This window comes from Gopherus flavomarginatus, chromosome 4, assembly GCF_025201925.1.
Source record: "Gopherus flavomarginatus isolate rGopFla2 chromosome 4, rGopFla2.mat.asm, whole genome shotgun sequence".
Classification (NCBI taxonomy): domain Eukaryota; kingdom Metazoa; phylum Chordata; order Testudines; family Testudinidae; genus Gopherus; species Gopherus flavomarginatus.
This window is the reverse complement of record NC_066620.1, coordinates 69071092-69089691: the sequence shown is the minus strand read 5'-3', so window position 1 is coordinate 69089691 and position 18600 is coordinate 69071092. Positions and strand designations below refer to the sequence as shown.

The following is an 18600-nucleotide window of genomic DNA, read 5'->3' as shown; positions in this document are numbered from 1 at the left end:
ATGGGAATAAAAGTATCTTGAATTCCTAGTTTCATAATTTCTTGTTTCAGGCATGTTAAGCAAAAGGGTACATCTACAATTACAGTACAGACACTGCACACCTATTTAGCATGGGCATAAATAGCAGTGTAGACAGTGGGGCACTGCTTAGGTGAGTAGAGTACCCTACATGCCTGAATCCCTAGGATATATACCTTACACAGGCTCACTACGTGCCCAAGCAGTACCTCCCACATCTACACTGCTATTTTTAGCAGTACAGTGTCCCACTGCCAGTGCCTTTCCCTGCTGCAGTGAAAGGCTTTGACAGCAGAATAGACTCTGTCAGGGGAGAGGCAGTGGGGGGCTGAAACTTTGTTCAGGAGTGCTGTGTTTTCTCACCTGAAACTCTAAAGAATGAGAGGTGATGAGCACCAGCTCCCACCATAGTACAATTCTTTTCACCTGCAAAGGTGTCTGGGATACGATGCACTGTGGGATGATATTGAGTCTTAGTGAGTGGTCCAAAAAGTTTAGGACCACTGTATTGTACAGTTCTCGATCCTCTTAAGACCCATGTGTGGAACATACTGAAAAGATAAACAGTGGTGGAAACTAGAAAAGATACAGTCTTCATTACTTTAGCATGAATAAAGGTTTATGTAACCTCAGCTGCATAATTGAGAATTTTTAGTTTTGTTTTAGTATTTGTAGCATACAATGTATTTATTATGTAGCATATTGTCTTACATGGACTTGGCATAACTTCAGTTAAGTTTCAGCTAAAATAATGACCTTTTGGATACTGCAAAGTATCTCCATCCCTGGCATCCTGGGCTGGTTTTGGTAGCAAAGATGATTCAGTGGGATTTTCTGACAGTTGTAAGCCTCATTTTTAGGGGTTAGATGGGTTTTGAATATCAGACAGGGAGAATAATTTTGATAGTGTTTAATGCTTATTCTTTTCCATCTGGCTAAAGAGTGCATAGCGGATTACAGTACATTCAAACTTTATTCCTGCATTTGAAATTGATCACGTATGTATTGCCTCATATTTAATTTATTGGATTTCAGAATATTTCTTCAAAATGTTGATAAATCATCCTTTCCCATAGTTTTCCTGATAGTTGTAAAAATGGCTAATTGAGTTTGATTTTAATTTTATCTGTTTACTGATGGCAATTTGCTTTCTTAGATGTTTGTACAGCCTGTAGTAATTTAATATTGTTCTAAATGACACTTTGGATAACAAAAAATGTCTCTGTTATAGGTCCTTGATGTATAGTGAGGCTAACAGACGAGAGACATTCACCTCATGGCCTCATGTAGGGTATAGGTGGGCGCAGCCAGATCCCATGGCTCAAGCTGGGTTCTATCATCAGGTAAAAAGATGATGTGTTTTGGATATAAATACATTATTGCCATATTTTACACTAAGAGATAAGGAGGAAAGGTATGAATGCTCTTCAGAGATAAACTTCTCAATGGGTTCCTATACTTGGATCGGTTCCTAGCACACGATCAGGCAGAAACTCTTAGCTCAAGAATTTTGAAGTAATTGAGCACTTTCTAGCTAGGAGGTGTCTTGTGCTTTCAGTGCATTGAGGCTGTCCCCAGAATTATTCCAAGGTCAGTTCTTTTTTTATTATAATCAGTGGAGGATAATGATCTGAGTTCCCATATATGTAACATTTTTTTAAAAAAAATCTATATTTCTGGCAAAAATAATTACTCAAATTCTGTTAATCATGTATATTACATTAATTATTTTCATATCACTAGATTACTGAACAATTTCTGTGTAACTGAAAGCTTTCTCCTTTATGAAGAGAGTGCGTACATAAGGCAGAAAAAGCAAAAAGTTTGATCCGAATTCCTTGTTCACTAAATTACACTGATTTAATGGGGCTAACATTTAAAATTTTCCTTAATGTGGTGTAAGTGCAAACACATCTAGGGCTAGTTGAATAACTGGTTAAATATAATCACATTTTTTTAATGTTGTTTCCCCACATTTTTCATTAACTCCCTTAAGTTTCTAGCATTTTCTTACAGATAGCCTTCACTATGTAAATCCATATGTGGTACAGTAGGTCTTTTAGTTTATTGTAAGTCTAGCTTGCATGCACTGAAATCAGCATTATTTGCCAACTACTAAGCCTGTTAAATGCACTTAAAAGTTTTCTTTTTTTACAAGGCAGCTTTAAAAAAAACTCTTTACTGTTACACCCTACATGCTTGCTAGCAATTTTCAACCAAGTGTCCATAAGAACAAATGCAGTATCATGAGAAATATCATAGAGTTGCATTGAAATGTTTCCTAGATATATTGTACTTTAATGACTTGGGGAACAAAGGGAAAAATGCTAAGTATGGAGATTAAGTTCTTGTATGAGACAAAATGGAATGGAATATTTGCACTCTAACAGATTGTTTAACATTCCCCAATCTTTTAGGTTGTATTTAAAAAATTTGCAGATATGTTAACAAAATCTCAGCGTTTATTAATCAGCTGTCTTGTATCATACAGCGATGCGACTTTTTTCAACCAAAAATTACTTAATTACTCTTCTTTCTTGTTTGAGACCTAGCATCATCTCTGATATTCCTTTATCTCCAATAGCTTGGCCAGAGAAGTTTTGCAGTGCTCAGTCTCTTTTACCTAGTAGCGTAGTGTTACACTTTTTCAATTTAAAATACTGCTTCTTGCTATCTAAACTTTTGTGCGACATATGGATGTAATGCCTAAATCTTTCTGTCAGAAATAAAGTTTACAGTATATACAAAAAGAATCAAATAACTGGTTAAATTGTTTCTTTTCAAACTGATATGTTGGCATTATTCCTGCAAAACTACTTCCCTCTCATCTTTTTATAGCCTGCTTCATCAGGAGATGACAGAGCCATGTGTTTTACCTGCAGTGTGTGTTTGGTGTGCTGGGAGCCTACAGATGAACCTTGGTGAGTCTAAGTGTGGAACATGAGACTTATTTTGCTTTCTGTATGATATGAAAATATATTAGATTAAAAAAAAATTAAGTGGAGCACTGTGGTAGACATACCTTGCCTGAGTTCTTCTTATGCATTTATATTTAGAAAGTTTTGAAGCAATGGATTTCCAAAAAGATACCAGTTTTTTAAATGCAAACTGTCCTGACATTTTAAGTAACACTTTATTGCACTTCCTATAATACAGGAAAAGAATGAAACTGCGCTTGGTGAAAGCTCTTGGTTTTTCTTTCATTTGGAATACCTTTACAATTTAATGGTCTGTCTTCTGACACTCTAGGTTTACCTAAAATTTCTTCACCTGTAAATACTTGATTTTAGGATTCTGTGTCAGTTGATGAGGTTACTGATATAAAGTGTGATAAGGCAAATGTGTTTGAATATTTGGATCTTACCGCCTTTAAATAAAGGATTCACTAGTTTTCAAATGACTTGTTAAATGTATGCATGAGTGCATTTCTTTACCTGTTTCTAGGTGCCTGATCTAACTTTGTCTTAAATCCGTGTCTTAAATTGTCACATTCTCTAAATTACATTCTGGCTAGCTTGAATTTTTTTTTTTTTAATTTTTAGCCCTTTACCTCCTGTTTGCCCCTTTTACTACACTTGATGATTTTCTTTTCTTTGGTACTATCTGCCAGATGTTAGTAAAGAATTATGATTCTTTTCAGTGTCTCCACCTACTGCACAAATTTAATTCAGAAATCTTTCACACCTGTCTTACTAGCTTTTTTATTTTTTTTGGTTAAGACTCTGCACTTCTCAGTGTCCCTTTCTGTAGGGAGAAATGTAGGACTGAACACAGTACTTAAGCTACATAAAGAAGAAATCTGGTATTACAAGCAGTGATACTGTATGTACTCTTGAGTTAAATTTTCTATCTTGTTATAGCATCTTACTGCTTGCTCTTTTGACATTGTAGCCAGTCAGAGCCCAGCAGTTGTCATGATAACTTCGTGGTTATTTCTCTTAATGGTGTATGCAAATCCCCCTGCATTTTGATACGCGGAATTCCTTTAAGCATTTCATACAATATGATTGAGAAATAACCACAAACTGAGGATCAATAACATTATTCTTGTGCTCTGGTTAAAACAATTTCATTCTTATATGATTCAACTCTATTACAGGTCGAGATATTACTCATGCATTATGTCTTCACAAACTTGGAAATTGATTTTAATAGTTAGTAGCTGGTATTCTAATGCAAACTTGCTGCTAGGAGAAGCCAACATTTTGATATTTTTTATTTTTTTAATGCACAAAGGTCTGAACATGAGAGACATTCCCCAAACTGCCCGTTTGTCAAAGGTGAGCACACACAGAATGTACCCCTCTCAGTCACACTCGCAACAAGTCCAGCACAGTTTCCCTGCACAGATGGCACTGACAGGATAGCCTGCTTTGGATCAGGAAGTTGCCCTCACTTTCTAGCTGCAGCAACAAAACGAGGAAAGATCTGCATATGGGATGTTTCCAAACTTATGAAGGTACATCTTATTTAAGAATTTAGTAGTAGTAATTGTTTTGTCAGATTTAAATCAATGTACACCTCTACATTTTTATTTGTTTAGGTTCACTTAAAGTTTGAGATCAATGCATATGATCCAGCAATTGTTCAACAGCTTGTGTTGTCAGGAGAACAGAGCTCAGGGGTTGACTCAAGGAGACCAACATTAGCATGGCTAGAAGATTCCTCTAGCTGCTCAGATATACCAAAATTGGAAGGAGACAGGTATGCTAACCTTCCAAATTTAAAAATATTTTTTAAAAATGTTCTATCTTGGATAATGGATTTGAAATGCCATTAAACTTATTCACACTTAGTTAGAAAGCAGAAGTCAATGATTCATCTTTTGCTTATTCATGGAGATGGGAGTGGAATGTGGAGTGGTGATGCTTATGTACTGCCATGTGATGTAAAAGTGTCACTGAACTCCCGTCTGGTGAATGATTGTTTTTTCTTTCAAAGCTTATATTTTACCCCAGTTATATTTTAAAATACTTTCCTCACCTGTCTTAATGTGTGCATTTTTTACCTTATAGATAGAAAAGATGCATTATCAGAGTGTGCTTGAAATATTGTGATGCACGAAGCTAGAAATAATGTGGAGGAACTTAAGTTTCAAGAATAGATTTTCATTTTAATCATATGGGATAATAGTTAAATGCAAGTGTTCTAAAGCTTTTGGAAGGTGTAGTTTCTAATCATTATGCTTTGAAATCAAGTAAAATTTATTTAAGAGCTGCCAGACCTTGTCTCTTCCATGTTTTTATCAATCTGTTGTTTGTACAGCTCTTTTAAAGTACAAATTACTGTGGAAGTACTAAGAACTGTATTTCTTTCCTTACATATTTAATAACCAAGATAAGTAGTGTGTTTATAGACTCATATGTTTTGAAAGGCCTTTTACAAAGTGAATGCAATCCCTGTCCTGAGGCATTTCAATCTATTAGCTATGACTTGATGCAAACTGAAGAGATGATATCAAGCAAAGGGAAGGATGGCAGGTGCCAAAAAAACCTTGCATGTATTCACAACAAATACATCTCTGTATTCTCTGAGATCTTATCACTATATCCAAGCATCATAAGTTAATGTTGACTGACTTTCTCTCGTGCCCATAAAACAATCATTGATGGAAAGCTCCTGGGTAAGTGAGTGTTGAAGGGTGAGGTGATGAAACTTTCTGTCACCTTTCTAAACATTTTCACTCAACTTCAGGGGATCCAGAAAGCAATAGCTAGTCTGCGTGGAAGCAGAAATTTATTTTTCTTTTTAACTGAAATTCATCTTCAAGTATACATCCCTATTGGTGTTCCACATAGAATGTGTGCCTGTGCACTCTTGACAGCAGATTATAAACAGTGTCTGTGCCTGCCCAGTGCAGCACTTTGTGCTCTCAGGTGTGGGCAGTAGGGAGGCACAGACCTGCCACTGCTTGAGTTCCTTCTCTACTGCCTGAGGCTTGACATGGAGCAACTGTGGTGTCCACTGCTTCCTATCTGTTTTCCCACTTTCTTACTTTTTAGCTTTATTTACTCTATTTAGTGTTTTTTTTGTTCGTGTTTTTTTTGTTTTAAGTTCATTTTGTGCATGGAGGGGCCCCCGCTGAATTTAACTCCTCAATTTTTGTGGTCTATGGCTTTTCCCCGTTATGCTTAAGGCCTCGGGTTCAAACCCTGCCAGACTTGCCACAGGTCTCTTCCCTGTAGCAATGGGCACTCCAGCTATCTCCGGTGTCTTGAAGAATCGGTGAAGTATAGGGCTGGAAGGGACCTGAAGAGGTCATCTAATCCATTCCCCTACGCTAAGGCAGGGCCAAGTAAACCAAGACCATCTTTGACAGGTGCTTATCTAATCTATTCTTAACCTCCAATGATGGAGAACCTCCTTTGGAAGCCTATTCTAGTGCTTAATTATCCTTATAGTTACAAGGTTTTTCCTCTTATCTAACCTAAATCTCCCTTGCTGCAGATTATGCCCATCACTACTTGTCCTATATTAAGTGGATATGGAGAACAATTTAACAGCCCTTAATGTATTGAATGACTGTTATCAGGTCCTGTTCCCCTGCCCTTTCAGGCTTTTTTACCCTCAGTACTAAACATGCCCAGTTTTTAACCTTTACTCAGAGGTCCGATTTTCTAAACCTTTTATCATTTTTGTTTCTCTCTTCTGGACACTCTCCCGTTTATCCACCTCTTCCCTAAAGTGTTGTGCTCAGAATTGGTTCCCATCTGAAGTCTCACCAGTGTTGAGTAGAGCAGGATGGTTACCTCCTATGTCTTAAATACAGTACTCCCGTTAATATACCCCAGAATGATGATAGCTTTTTTGGCAACTGCAGTACATTGAATATAAGTCAATCATATGTGATCCATTATAACACCTAGTTTCTTTTCTTCAGTGCTTCTGCCTCTCCATTTACTCCCCATTTTGTAGTTGTACATTTGATTTTTCCTTCCTAAATATAATACTTATCACTTGTCTTTATTGAATTTCATCTTGTTTATTTCAAACCAATTCTCCAGTTTGTCAGGATTGTCATTTTGTATTCTAATCCTATCTTCCAGTGTGCTAACAAACCCTCCCAGTTTGGTGTCATCTGCAAATTTTATAAGCACTCTCCGCTCCTTTATCCAAACCATAAATGAAAATACCGAGTATGTAGCAGTCCCCTGCAGAGCCCCACTAGATATGTTCACCCCAGTTTGACAGCAAACTATTGATAACTACTCTTTGAGTATGGTCTTTCAACCAGTTACATACTCACATTATAGTAATTTCATCTAGACCGTATTCCTCTAGTTTGCTTGTGAGAATGTAAGGTTGACAGTGCCAACATGACTAATTTTAAAATATCATGTCTACAGTTTTTCCCCTATTCACTAGGCTACTAACCCTGTCAAAGAAGGAAATTACATATATACTCGATTATAAGACAGTTCATTTATAAGTTGACCCCCCCCCCGACGGATAAGTAAAAGTGGCAAATTTTTATGACCCATTCATAAGCCGACCCTGTAATTCAGGGGTTGCTAAACCCTGGCTCCCAGCCCATCAGGATAAGCTGCTAGCAGCACAAGACGGTTTGTTTGCCTTGAGCATCCGCAGGCACCAGAAGACGCTTATTGTCCTCAACTTCCAAGATGCCTGCTTTCATGTCATTGTTCATCCCTCCCTCAAGAGTCTTCTGTGGTCTTAGAGGCTCAGAGCATTACCAATACATTGTCCTTTTCTTTAGGAATCTCTGGCTCCAAGGGTCTTTATGAAGGTCCTGTCAGCAGTAGTGGCTCACCTGCATCAGCAGGGCATTGCAGTCTTTCCATATTTGGACGACTGGCTCCTCAGAGACCCCTCCATCAGTACTGGGAAAGATCTCTAAGAGAATTCAGATAATCAAAGCATCCTAGTCTTGCCCTCTGAACATGCATAATACTGAGTTATTAGGGAGGTAGTATAAACACTTTGCTACCGAAATGTCATTGAATGACTTCTGTTACTCTGAAGGGAGTGTAATCTGTTGGTTATTGCATAAGAATAGGAATTGAGAACCCTGAATTCTAATTCTAGCTGGGCCCATGACCTTGCACGAATTTGTCAGCCTGCTCATGCCCCAGTTTGTTTTTTAAAATAGGCATGAAACCTGTTGTATCTCATAACATTGTGAGAATTAAAGTTTGTACAATCTTTGTATGGAGGCTGAGTAAATGCAAAGTGTATAATCCATGATTGCAAGTGTTGCAACTGTCATGTTTTAAAATCTCATTGAGCTGTGTTGTGCTTTTAGTGATGACCTGTTGGAGGATTCAGACAGTGAAGAGCATTCCAGATCAGAATCTGTGACAGGTGGGTATGATATTTTTGAACACTGTCTGCAAAAATCTGTTAAGAATTTAAGGATTTGTGGGTTAGGAAATGAAGTTAATTTGAACTCTGCTTTCTTGCATGTATATATGAAAATATAGGCTTGGATCACCTTTACAGCTACAATACATGTACACACTTTAGTCTGTGACAAGCTAAAGCTTTGGAGAAAATGTAAAATGACAACATAAACTTCACTTACATAAAATCTCATGGCAAGGAGTTAAAATAACATTACAAATATTTTGTTGTGGAAAGAACTAATAGTAAAAGTGGTAGTGGCATACAAATGTATTCACATTTTAAATAGCACAAAACATTAGAATTGCAGCATAATCAACTGGGCTTTATGACCGTGAAGTAATGTAAAGTTAAATAAAGTTAGATCTAGGCATTTGAAAATAAGAAATTATCATTCAGCTAGTGAAATTGTATGTTAGATGAAACTGGAAGGATGTTAAATTTCAAAATAGCATTCATGTTCTTCTCAAAATGTGTTAATGGGGGGAAAAAATTGTTGCTGGGGAAGAATGTGCTGTCCTGTATGAAAGTAGCATCTGAAAAGTGTTGATGCAGGATCTGAATAGCTCATATAACCAAAAAGGCACACAAAATTTAAGCTAAAGTAAAAAAGGAAGCAAAATATTGATAGTTTTGAATTTGGGTCTGGTTTGTCCCGTTTCTGGAACTGAGGAAATACATAGTTCTGTGGGAGACTTAAAAAAAAAAAAATGTGAAATGTCAACTTTAGCAGTTGCACAGTAACTTTGAGTTGTGAAAATCTTTTTCCATAGTGACAAAATTACTAAGGACCCAAAAGCTGTATTGAATTATAAAGATTCTTGGGTTTGTTTCTTGATGTTTCTCACCAGTAGGTATAAACCTTCATTTTCTTTTGCCTTACTAGAGTCTGTACAGAGTTTGTTGTTTTTTTCTTGTAATGCTTGTATGCATTGTCTATTTTCATTTAATTTTTTATAACTTTTACACATCACTGGTTAAATGAACAGTTGCTGGACAAGGACAACAAGAATTTGAAATAGACCATTGACTGTAGTTGACATTTTTTGCCCTCTGTAATATTGCTACAGTGAAGATTGAGATGTAAAACTATACTTTAAAAAAAATACTCTTTAGCGCCTTTTATTAGAAAAGAAGAAAATACAATGAGCAAACATTGGAAAAGGGATAGCTCAGTGGTTTGAGCACTGGTCTGCTAAACCCAGGGTTGTGAGTTCAATCCTTGAGGGGGCCACTTAGGGATCTGGGGAAAAATCAGTACTTGGTCCTGCTAGTGAAGGCAGGGAGCTGGACTCAATGACCTTTCGAGGTCCCTTCCAGTTCTAGGAGATAGGTATATCTCTATTAATTTATTTTATTTATTTATTTTAACAACTTTGATGTCTTTGAGTTTGACTTATTTATATCATGCTATTTTGCATGATGTTTCATAGAAAAAAGTAAGGAGGTAGAGAAGAAGGGAGAAGAGTAAACTCACTGCTACACACATTTTCAGTTGTGTTGGTAAATTGAGAATAAGAGAGGACAGGAGTGAAGAGCAAACTTAAAGTCTAAAGTCAGGAAATTCAGAAGTGAGATACCCACAGCAACCTTGAAATTCCATGAGTTTTTGGATAGAACAGTGTTTGTGAAAGGTACCACATTCACATCTCTGAAGGCTAAATTTCTCTGTCCTTAAACTTCAGTTTAAACCCAGCTTCATTTTAAAGGGACCATCTTTTAAGACTGAGAGGTGCACTAAATATATAATTGTGATATCTGGGAATGGTATCCATCTGAAGCAGAGTAGTAGGGTGAGCAGCAAAAAGGATACCATGATCAACTTAATGCAGCTGAATTTTTTTTTATAGTGAAGGGTAATGCCAGTAGTTAAACTCAACTTTACAAAAATGTGACTTGCATATTCCTTTTTGTTTATCTGACTTTGCTATCTAATACAATCTTTAATGAACGACGCAAATTGATTACATGACTATCAATAAAAAAACTCTCAAACTGAGGCAAAAGAAAGTTTGTTTCTAACAAGTTTTGTACTGTTTAAGTAGAAATCTTGCAAAAAAAAAGTTATCAGTTTTATATTAAATAAAAATTGTTAAAGCTTTAGAAGGGAAACACTTGAAAGTTGGGAAGTGACAGCCGCTTAAATCTTAATTCTGTTAGCTTGTATAGATGTATTCTGATAGTTAATTACATGATCACAACTGCTTTTTGCAAGACCTGTTCATTTTCTGTGCAAAGTGCATAAGGTCAGGGTCCTCACTGAAATGTCAAAGGACAGGGTGGGGAGGGAGAATAGAACTGCCTCACTCGCTCTACAATCTCCAGTTTGCACTCTGAATGAGATAGGGTTCTTGCAGGAAAACTGTGATCACATAAGTAACTGTATCATAATGCATAAGAACAAGGGAGTAGACTTGAGGTGTAGAAATCTGGATCTTCAAGTTTAAATGCTAGAAAAGAAGAATCTCGGGGTTATTTTCCTTCAGCTGTGTTTCAGCCTCTTCTTCCTGGTCTGGTATCAACCTATGACTTTTGTTTGCAATCATTCATATTTACTAAATAATGCAAAGGTTCTGCGACTTCTCTGAGTCACTTTTTAAAAATTTTGTCCTTGCATTATTCCAGTTTAATTAGACCAGGTTATATTTCAGCATTGATGGTGGTTCTTTCATATCTTATGATTGGTAGTTAAGAATACTGCGTGGGGGGTTGTTTTGCTGGTTGGTTTGTCAGCTGATGTAAACAGTAAAATATGGCGGTAGTGTAACATGGGTTTATCAGCTAGGAGTGGGAGTTGAGTCTGCCCTTCTGAGGGGGTCATACTAGGCTGTCTAGGTAGCTGGAGGGGGTATTGGTGTGTGTACAGCAGAGCCACTTGAGTGGCTTATGAGGTTCAGTATGAACAGCAACTCAGGAAGGTAAGTTTGACTTGTTGGGAAAGTCTTCAGTTTCTTTTCCTCTATCATTCTGATTTGAGTTTTCTTAATTATTTAAAGGACAGTTGTTAACTTTTGGGGAATAAATATTTCTAGGTCCTTTCCCACATATGGAAATGTCACATTTTTGTATCCTCTGTATATTTGAAGATACATAGAGAAATGACTAAATGGTTGGTTAATAGAATTAGTCTATAACCTATACTTCACCACAACCTAAACCAAGCATCTACTAATGCATTGTTTGTTCTAAAGGGCATACATCACAAAAAGAAACCATGGAGGTGAGCCTTGATGTAACAGCCCTGAGTATCCTTCAGCAGCCTGAGAAACTTCAGTGGGAAATCGTTGCAAATGTGCTTGAAGACACAGTTAAGGATCTAGAAGAACTTGGGGCAAATCCCTGTCTAGCTAACTGTAAGAGTGAAAAGATGAAGGAGAAGCATCTGGAACAACACAACATTCCCTTTCCTTGTTTATTAGCTGGGGGTTTATTAACATACAAATCACCTGCTACCTCCCCTGTTAGTAGTAACTCTCAGAGATCACTGGATGGTTTAAGCAGGACTCGAGGTGAGAGTGTATCAGAGCAGGGATCAACGGACAATGAATCCTGCACTAATTCAGAACTAAATTCCCCTCTGGTAAGGAGGACTTTACCAATATTGCTTCTTTACAGCATTAAGGAGTCTGATGAAAAAGCAGGAAAAATCTTTTCACAGATGAACAATATTATGAGTAAAAGTTTACACGATGATGGTTTTACAGTTCCACAGATCATTGAGATGGAGCTGGACAGTCAGGAACAGTTGCTGTTGCAGGATCCACCTGTGACTTATATTCAACAATTTGCAGATGCAGCAGCCAATCTAACTTCTCCAGACTCTGATAAGTGGAACTCTCTGTTTCCCAAGCCTGGGACATTGGTTCAGTGCTTGCGACTGCCTAAGTTTGCAGAGGAGGAGAACCTTTGTGTAGATTCAATCACTCCTTGTGCAGATGGAGTTCATTTGTTAGTAGGACTACGGACATGCCCTGTTGAATCCCTGAGTGCAATAAATCAGGTAGAGGCCTTGAATAATTTAAATAAATTAAATTCGGCACTATGTAACAGAAGAAAGGGTGAACTAGAGTCCAGTCTTGCTGTTGTGAATGGCACAAATATCAGTGTGATCCAGCATGAGTCACCAGCAGATGCAGTACAAACGCCTTTAATAATTCAACCTGAGCAGAGAAATGTTAGTGGTGGATATCTAGTGCTTTACAAAATGAACTATGCCACTAGAATAGTGACTCTAGAGGAGGAACCAATAAAAATCCAGCATATCAAAGACCCCCAGGACACAATTACCTCACTGATTTTGCTCCCACCAGATGTACTGGACAATCGAGATGATGAGTGTGAGGAGCCTGTAGAAGAAATACATTTAACTCCTAAGAATGGTAATGGGAGAGAGAAAAAATCTGAGATCTCTACTCTTGGGCACCTGGTAATAACTACTCAGGGAGGATTTGTAAAAATTTTAGATCTTTCGAACTTTGAAATTCTGGCCAAAGTGGAGCCACCTAAAAAGGAGGGCGATGAGGAACCAGATATATTTGTCTCTGTGATCTACTGCTCGGGCACAGACAGACTGTGTGCTTGCACCAAAGGTAAGATACTTTTTTCAAAAAGTGATAAACGCTATAATAAAATGACAGATGTTAAATGTGATGGAATATTGACTGAGTTTCAGAACTACAAAAGTGCACCATATAAATGATCTTGAGGGTTGTATATTGAGGATGTTCTCAAATTCACCCCTGGTTCTAGCACTATTCCACATTTTAAGTTTAGGTGATATCTCTAAAACTGGAATGCATGTTTTAGGTGCACGCAGTGTATTGATAATTCTGTTCTTCATAGATTCATAGTTTAAAGCCTGAAGGGACTATTAGATCATCTAGTCTGACCTCTTTTGTATCGCAGCCCACTAAATTCCACTCCCTTATCCTTGTATTTGAACCTAATAACTTTGTTTGACTGAAGCATATGTTCCAAGATGACAAGGTAGATGAGGTAATATCTTTTATTGGACTAACTTCTCTCACCAACAGAAGTTGATCCAGTAAAAGCTATTATATCATCCACCTTGTCTCTCCAGTATCCTGGGACAGACACAGCTTTAACAACACTGCATGTGTTCCAGAAAGACATCCAGTCTTGATTTGAAGACTTAACAAAATGGAGAATCCATCTCTTCCTTTTGTAGTTTGTTCCAGTGGTTAATCACCCTCACTGTTAAAAATCTATCTTACTTCATTTTTTATTTCCAGCCATCAGTTTTTGTTACACTTTTCTTTCTTCACTCAACTAAACATTTTCGTCCCATGAAGGTATTTGTGCAGTAATCAAGTCCCAATCACTGGCTTGGTCTATGCTACAGAGGTTGACGTCAAGGCAGCTTACGTCAACCTAATTATGTCAGTATCTGCATTACAGCATTGCTCCCACCGATGTAAGTGCCCTACTACACTGACATAGTAACTCTACTTCCACAAGAGGCGTAGGGCTTATGTCAATGAAGTTAGGGTGACCCAGTGTCTGTATAGACACTGTGTTCTTACATCAGCTGGTGGCTGTCTTGTCAATTTCACAACAAATTGCTGTCCAGCTGCCCCCTGCTCCCCAGGAGAGCTGGGCAGCTGGACCCTGCTTCTGCTCCCAGCTTGGGAGCCAGGGCGAGAAGCCCAGGGTGGCTTCCCACCCACTTCTGGTGGAGCAGAGGGCGGGAAGCCTGCCAGGAGCCTGTGGGTAGCTAGGCTCCCGGCAGGGAGCTGCCAGCCCACTGCCTCTTCTAGGTCAGTGGAAGCACTTCTGGTGAGGATGTGTACCGCTGACCCAAGGAGAGTAGTGTGGACATGCTGTAAGTTGACCTTGTCAAGGTATGATTCCCCACTCTGAACCTTAGTGTCCAAAAGATGGGGTACCTGCATGAACCCCTCTAAGCTTAACTACTAGCTTAGAAATGATAGAGCTGCCATCACCCAAAAATATAGTGTTTTGGGACACTTTCTGGCCCCCAAACCCTTCCCTGGGGACCCCAAAACCCAAAACCCCTTGGGTCTCACAACAAAGGGAAATAAACCATTCCTCCCTCTCCTTCCTTTCTCCCAGATTCTCCCCTCCCTGGGTAACACTGGGAGATCCCTGTGATTCAACTCCTTGAATCTTAAAACAGAGAGGAAATTCACCTTCCCCTCCCCTTTTCTCCCCCTCCCAGACTCTCCCTGAGAGAGAGACAGTGATCCTAACACAGAGAAATCAGGCTTTTGCTCCTCCTTTCTCTCCTTTCTCCCACCAATTCCCTGGTGAGTGCAGACCCCCTCCCCTTGGGTCTGACACAAGAAATAAAAAAAAAAAATCAATCAGGTTCTTAAAAAGAAAAGCTTTGAATAAAAGAAAGGGAAAAAAAGTAAAAATTGTTTCTGTAAAATCAAGATGGAAAATGTTACAGGGTCTTTCAGCTTATAGACACTAGAGAGAATCCTCCCCCCAGCACAAATACAAGTTGCAGCAAACAGAGATACAATCCTTCCAGCAAAATACGCATTTGCAAATAAAGAAAACAATCAAAAGACTAAACCTTTCTAACTGGTACTTACTGAATTGAACAGAAGAGGCTGTTTCAGAAAATTGGAGAGTCTGTATACATGTCTGGTCCCTCTCAGAACCCAGAGAAAACAAAGAAAAAACCCAAAAAGCACAGACAAAGGCTTCCCTCCACCGAGATTTGAAAGTATCTTGTCTCCTGATTGGTCCTCTGGTCAGGTGTTCCAGGTTTACTGAGCTAGTTATACCTTCAGTAATCTTTTTGATAAGCTAAACTGGTTGAGACCTTTATTTCTCTATTGCGCATTTTCTCCAAATCTTTTTTTGTGGCTGTTTTCTGCATCCCCCAATTTTTCAACTTCTTTTTATGGGTATGGACAGCACACAGTATTTCATTATTGGTCTCAGCAGTGCTGCATACAAGGGTAAAATTTTCTCCATACTCCTACTCACTACTCCTGTATTTATGCATCCAAGAATTAAACTAGACTTTTTTTGCCACAGAATTGCACTGGGAGTTCAGTTTCAGTTTGAGTCATTGATCTCCAGGATGCAATGCCCTATTCTATAGGTGTGGTCTGCCTTTTTTCCCCGCTAGATGTCTGACCTTGTATTTGGCTGAATATAAATGCTTTTTTTGTTTGAGTGGGCCTCGTTTACCAAGTGATCCAGATAACTCTGTGCGACTTCCTAGTTCTTATCTGTCATTCCACCAGTCTTTGTGTCCTCTGCAAATTTTATCAGCAGTGATTTTATATTTACTTCCAAATCATTGATAAGTGTTGATTGGTGTTGGGGAGTAGTACAGATCCATGCAGAATCCTACTAGAATTTTGATGATGAGTCCCCATTGACATCTACTTTTTGAGATTAGCCAGTTTAACACTTAATGTATTCTTTATTGATACTGTGTAGTGTTCATGTTTTAATTAGAGTGCTGTGCAGGACTAAGTCAAAGTATATTATGTTTATGCAGTTACATTTATCAGCTAAACCTGCACTCTAATCAAAGAATGAAATCTTGCTCTATGATGGGCTGGAAAAAACAGTTATCCACCTTTTAGTAACTGTTGTTCTTCGAGATGTGGTGTTCATGTCCATTCAAAGTAGATGTGTGCGTGCCGCGTACACGCCAGCCGGAAGATTTTCCCCCAGTAGCGTCCGTAGGGTCGGCCCAGGCGCCCCCTGGAATGGCGCCACCATGGCGCCCTATAAAGGGGCCCGCCGACCCTCCACCCCCTCAGTTCCTTCTTACCGCCGGTGACGGCTAGCTGGAATTTCTCTTGCATAGCATTTTGGCAGTGTCCTATCCTTACCATTTAGTCCGTGTATTCAGTTATTTTATAGTTAGTTAGATAAATCTTTGTATATAGTTTTCGTAGTTTGGGGGGGGTTCCTTCCACTCAGAGTCTTCGTCGCTTGCCGGGGCATGCCGAGGTCCCACGGGTTCAAACTCTGCGAGAACTGCGGGAAATTCATGCCCAAGAGTGACCCGCACTCTGTGTGTTTTGAGGTGCCTCGGAGAGAGCCACCAAAAGGACCGGTGCTCTGTCTGTAGAGGCTTCCGCCAGCGAACTCTTAAGGACAGGGCTCAAAGACTTAGAGTCCTCCTGATGGAGATGGTCCTACGACACCCTCGGACCCAGAACCGGCTGACGCGGGGCCCAGCATGTCGTCCTCGGTGCGGAATGCCCCGGCACCGGCATCAGGACTTAGGGCCCAGTCCAAGTTGTCGAAAACCCGGCACCGGATGGAGTCGGGTCATAGGAAGTCGGCCTCAGTGCGGCACCGCTCACCTTCGCTGGTGCCCGCCAAGAGAAGGAAGCCGGTGAGGGATTGGTCACCCCACCAGGATCTGAGGCAGATGCCATCCGCAGGTGTAAGCGGATAGGCTTGGCTGCAGCCCTCGGCAGTTCCGTTGACTCCTGCGCCACAGAGAGGGCGGTCGAGTCCAGACCAGCCTAATTCCCCGGATCTCAGCGGAGACATACGCCCCTCATCGATGCCAGAGGCGTTCGAGGCAGCCTCAGGCCTAATGGGTCTCCCGGCACTGGCCTCCCTGCATCGTAGGGATTGCCTACTGTGGCCCATCCACCAGTGCAATCTAGAGGCAAGCCGGCCATGCTGTCGCCTCCCTTCCCGCACTGCGCTGTGAAGGCGACGCAGGACCAGATGAGAGGCTCCCCGCTGCCTCGGCACCACTTTCCTTTGGCACCGAGCGCTGCTCCTCCCAGGTCCTCATACTCATACTCAGCCTCAGCCTCAGAGGCAGACTCCTATCGCTCCAGCCGGTCGCGGAGCAGGAGATCGATGTCGGGGGTGAGCCACCAGCGTTACCCGCAGTGGCAGCAGCAATGGCGGCTGCCCGCAGTGGCCGTTTTGGACTCCCTGGGCCTCCATCAGTAGGTAGGCCAGGCGTTTGGCCCTCGGTCATGGTTGGCTTCGGTGTCCTCGACGTCGGTGGCCCCGTCGCAGCTACCTCCCCCACCGTCGCTGGGCAGGGGTGTGCCATCGTCAAGTTCAGCACCCCCTAACTGGGCAGCGGCACTGGTAACGGCTTTTGTTCGGGCTTTGCCGGCACCGCATGATACGCCAAGTCACTCACTGGCGACCCCAGTACCGACCGCAGTGCCACATTTAGACTCGGAACCGGGCCCTAGAGGACACTCGAATCCTCCCACATTTGCTTTGGTGAGCAGCTCAAAGCCTTGCAATCCAAGCGGAGGAGATCGAGGTGGACGCGGACCCTGTGGTGGACATTCTGGCCCCCTCAGGGCCATCCAGGGTGGCCCTCCCGCTGATAAAGACTGTAGTTGATACGTCCCGCACCCTATGGCAAATACCAGGCTCATTGGCCCCTACCACCAAGAGGACGGAGCGGCGCTACTTCGTCCCCTCTAAAGGTACTGTACGCCCACCCTTCCCCAGACTCCCTGGTAGTAGATGCGGCTAACCAGCGGGAGCGTCAAGGGTTTCAGGGGTCAACACTGAAGAGCAGGGATGCAAAAAGACTTGAGCTCTTTGGTAGAAAGGTGTACTCCACGGGGAGACTCCAGCTCCGCATTGCCAGTCAACAGGCAATAGTAAGCCGATATGGCCATAACACGTGTTCGGCCATGTTGAAGTTTGCGGAGCTCCTTCCCCAGGACTCGAGGTCAGAGTTTTTGGCCCTAGTGGAGGAGGGCAAACTGATCTCTCAAGCCTCCCTCCAGGCCACCTTAGATGTGGTGGATTCAGCCTCGTGCACCCTGGCCACAGGCCTGGTCATGCGGCAGGAGCCTGGCTCCAGGTCTCGGGCCTGCCCTATGAGGTCCAGCAGACGATTCAAGACCTCCCCTTCGAAGGGTAGATGCTGTTTTCAGAGAAAATGGACAAACGTCTCCATAGCTTAAAGGACTCGAGGGTCACGCTTTGCTCGCTGGGCTTGCATACCCCTGCGACCCAGCGCAGACAATTTAGACCGCAGGCGGCCCCTCGCCCATACCAGCCACAGACTTGCCAGGAGCTGTGGCGCAGGCGGGGCAGAAATGGCAGGAGGCGTGACCAGCATCACCCCTCCGGCCAGGCTTCTGGCCAATCGAGACCACCATCTGGGCCTAGACCCCCTGTTTGATGGTACGGTCGAGGGCGACCTACCAATCGAGACTCTAGATCCTTCCACCCTTACCTTCGGGTCACGTCTGTTCCACTTCT

The 18600-nt window shown here is 41.2% G+C and overlaps 1 protein-coding gene across 1 annotated transcript in view; it reads left to right on the top strand.

The window, feature by feature from the left end:
• Positions 1 to 18600, top strand: part of BIRC6 (baculoviral IAP repeat containing 6) — a 349123-nt gene that overhangs the window by 22878 nt on the left and 307645 nt on the right. Inside the window, 6 exon segments of the mRNA XM_050951314.1 lie at positions 1250 to 1361; positions 2857 to 2939; positions 4255 to 4477; positions 4562 to 4722; positions 8282 to 8340; positions 11571 to 12968. Coding sequence (XP_050807271.1) covers positions 1250 to 1361; positions 2857 to 2939; positions 4255 to 4477; positions 4562 to 4722; positions 8282 to 8340; positions 11571 to 12968 — 2036 coding nt within the window.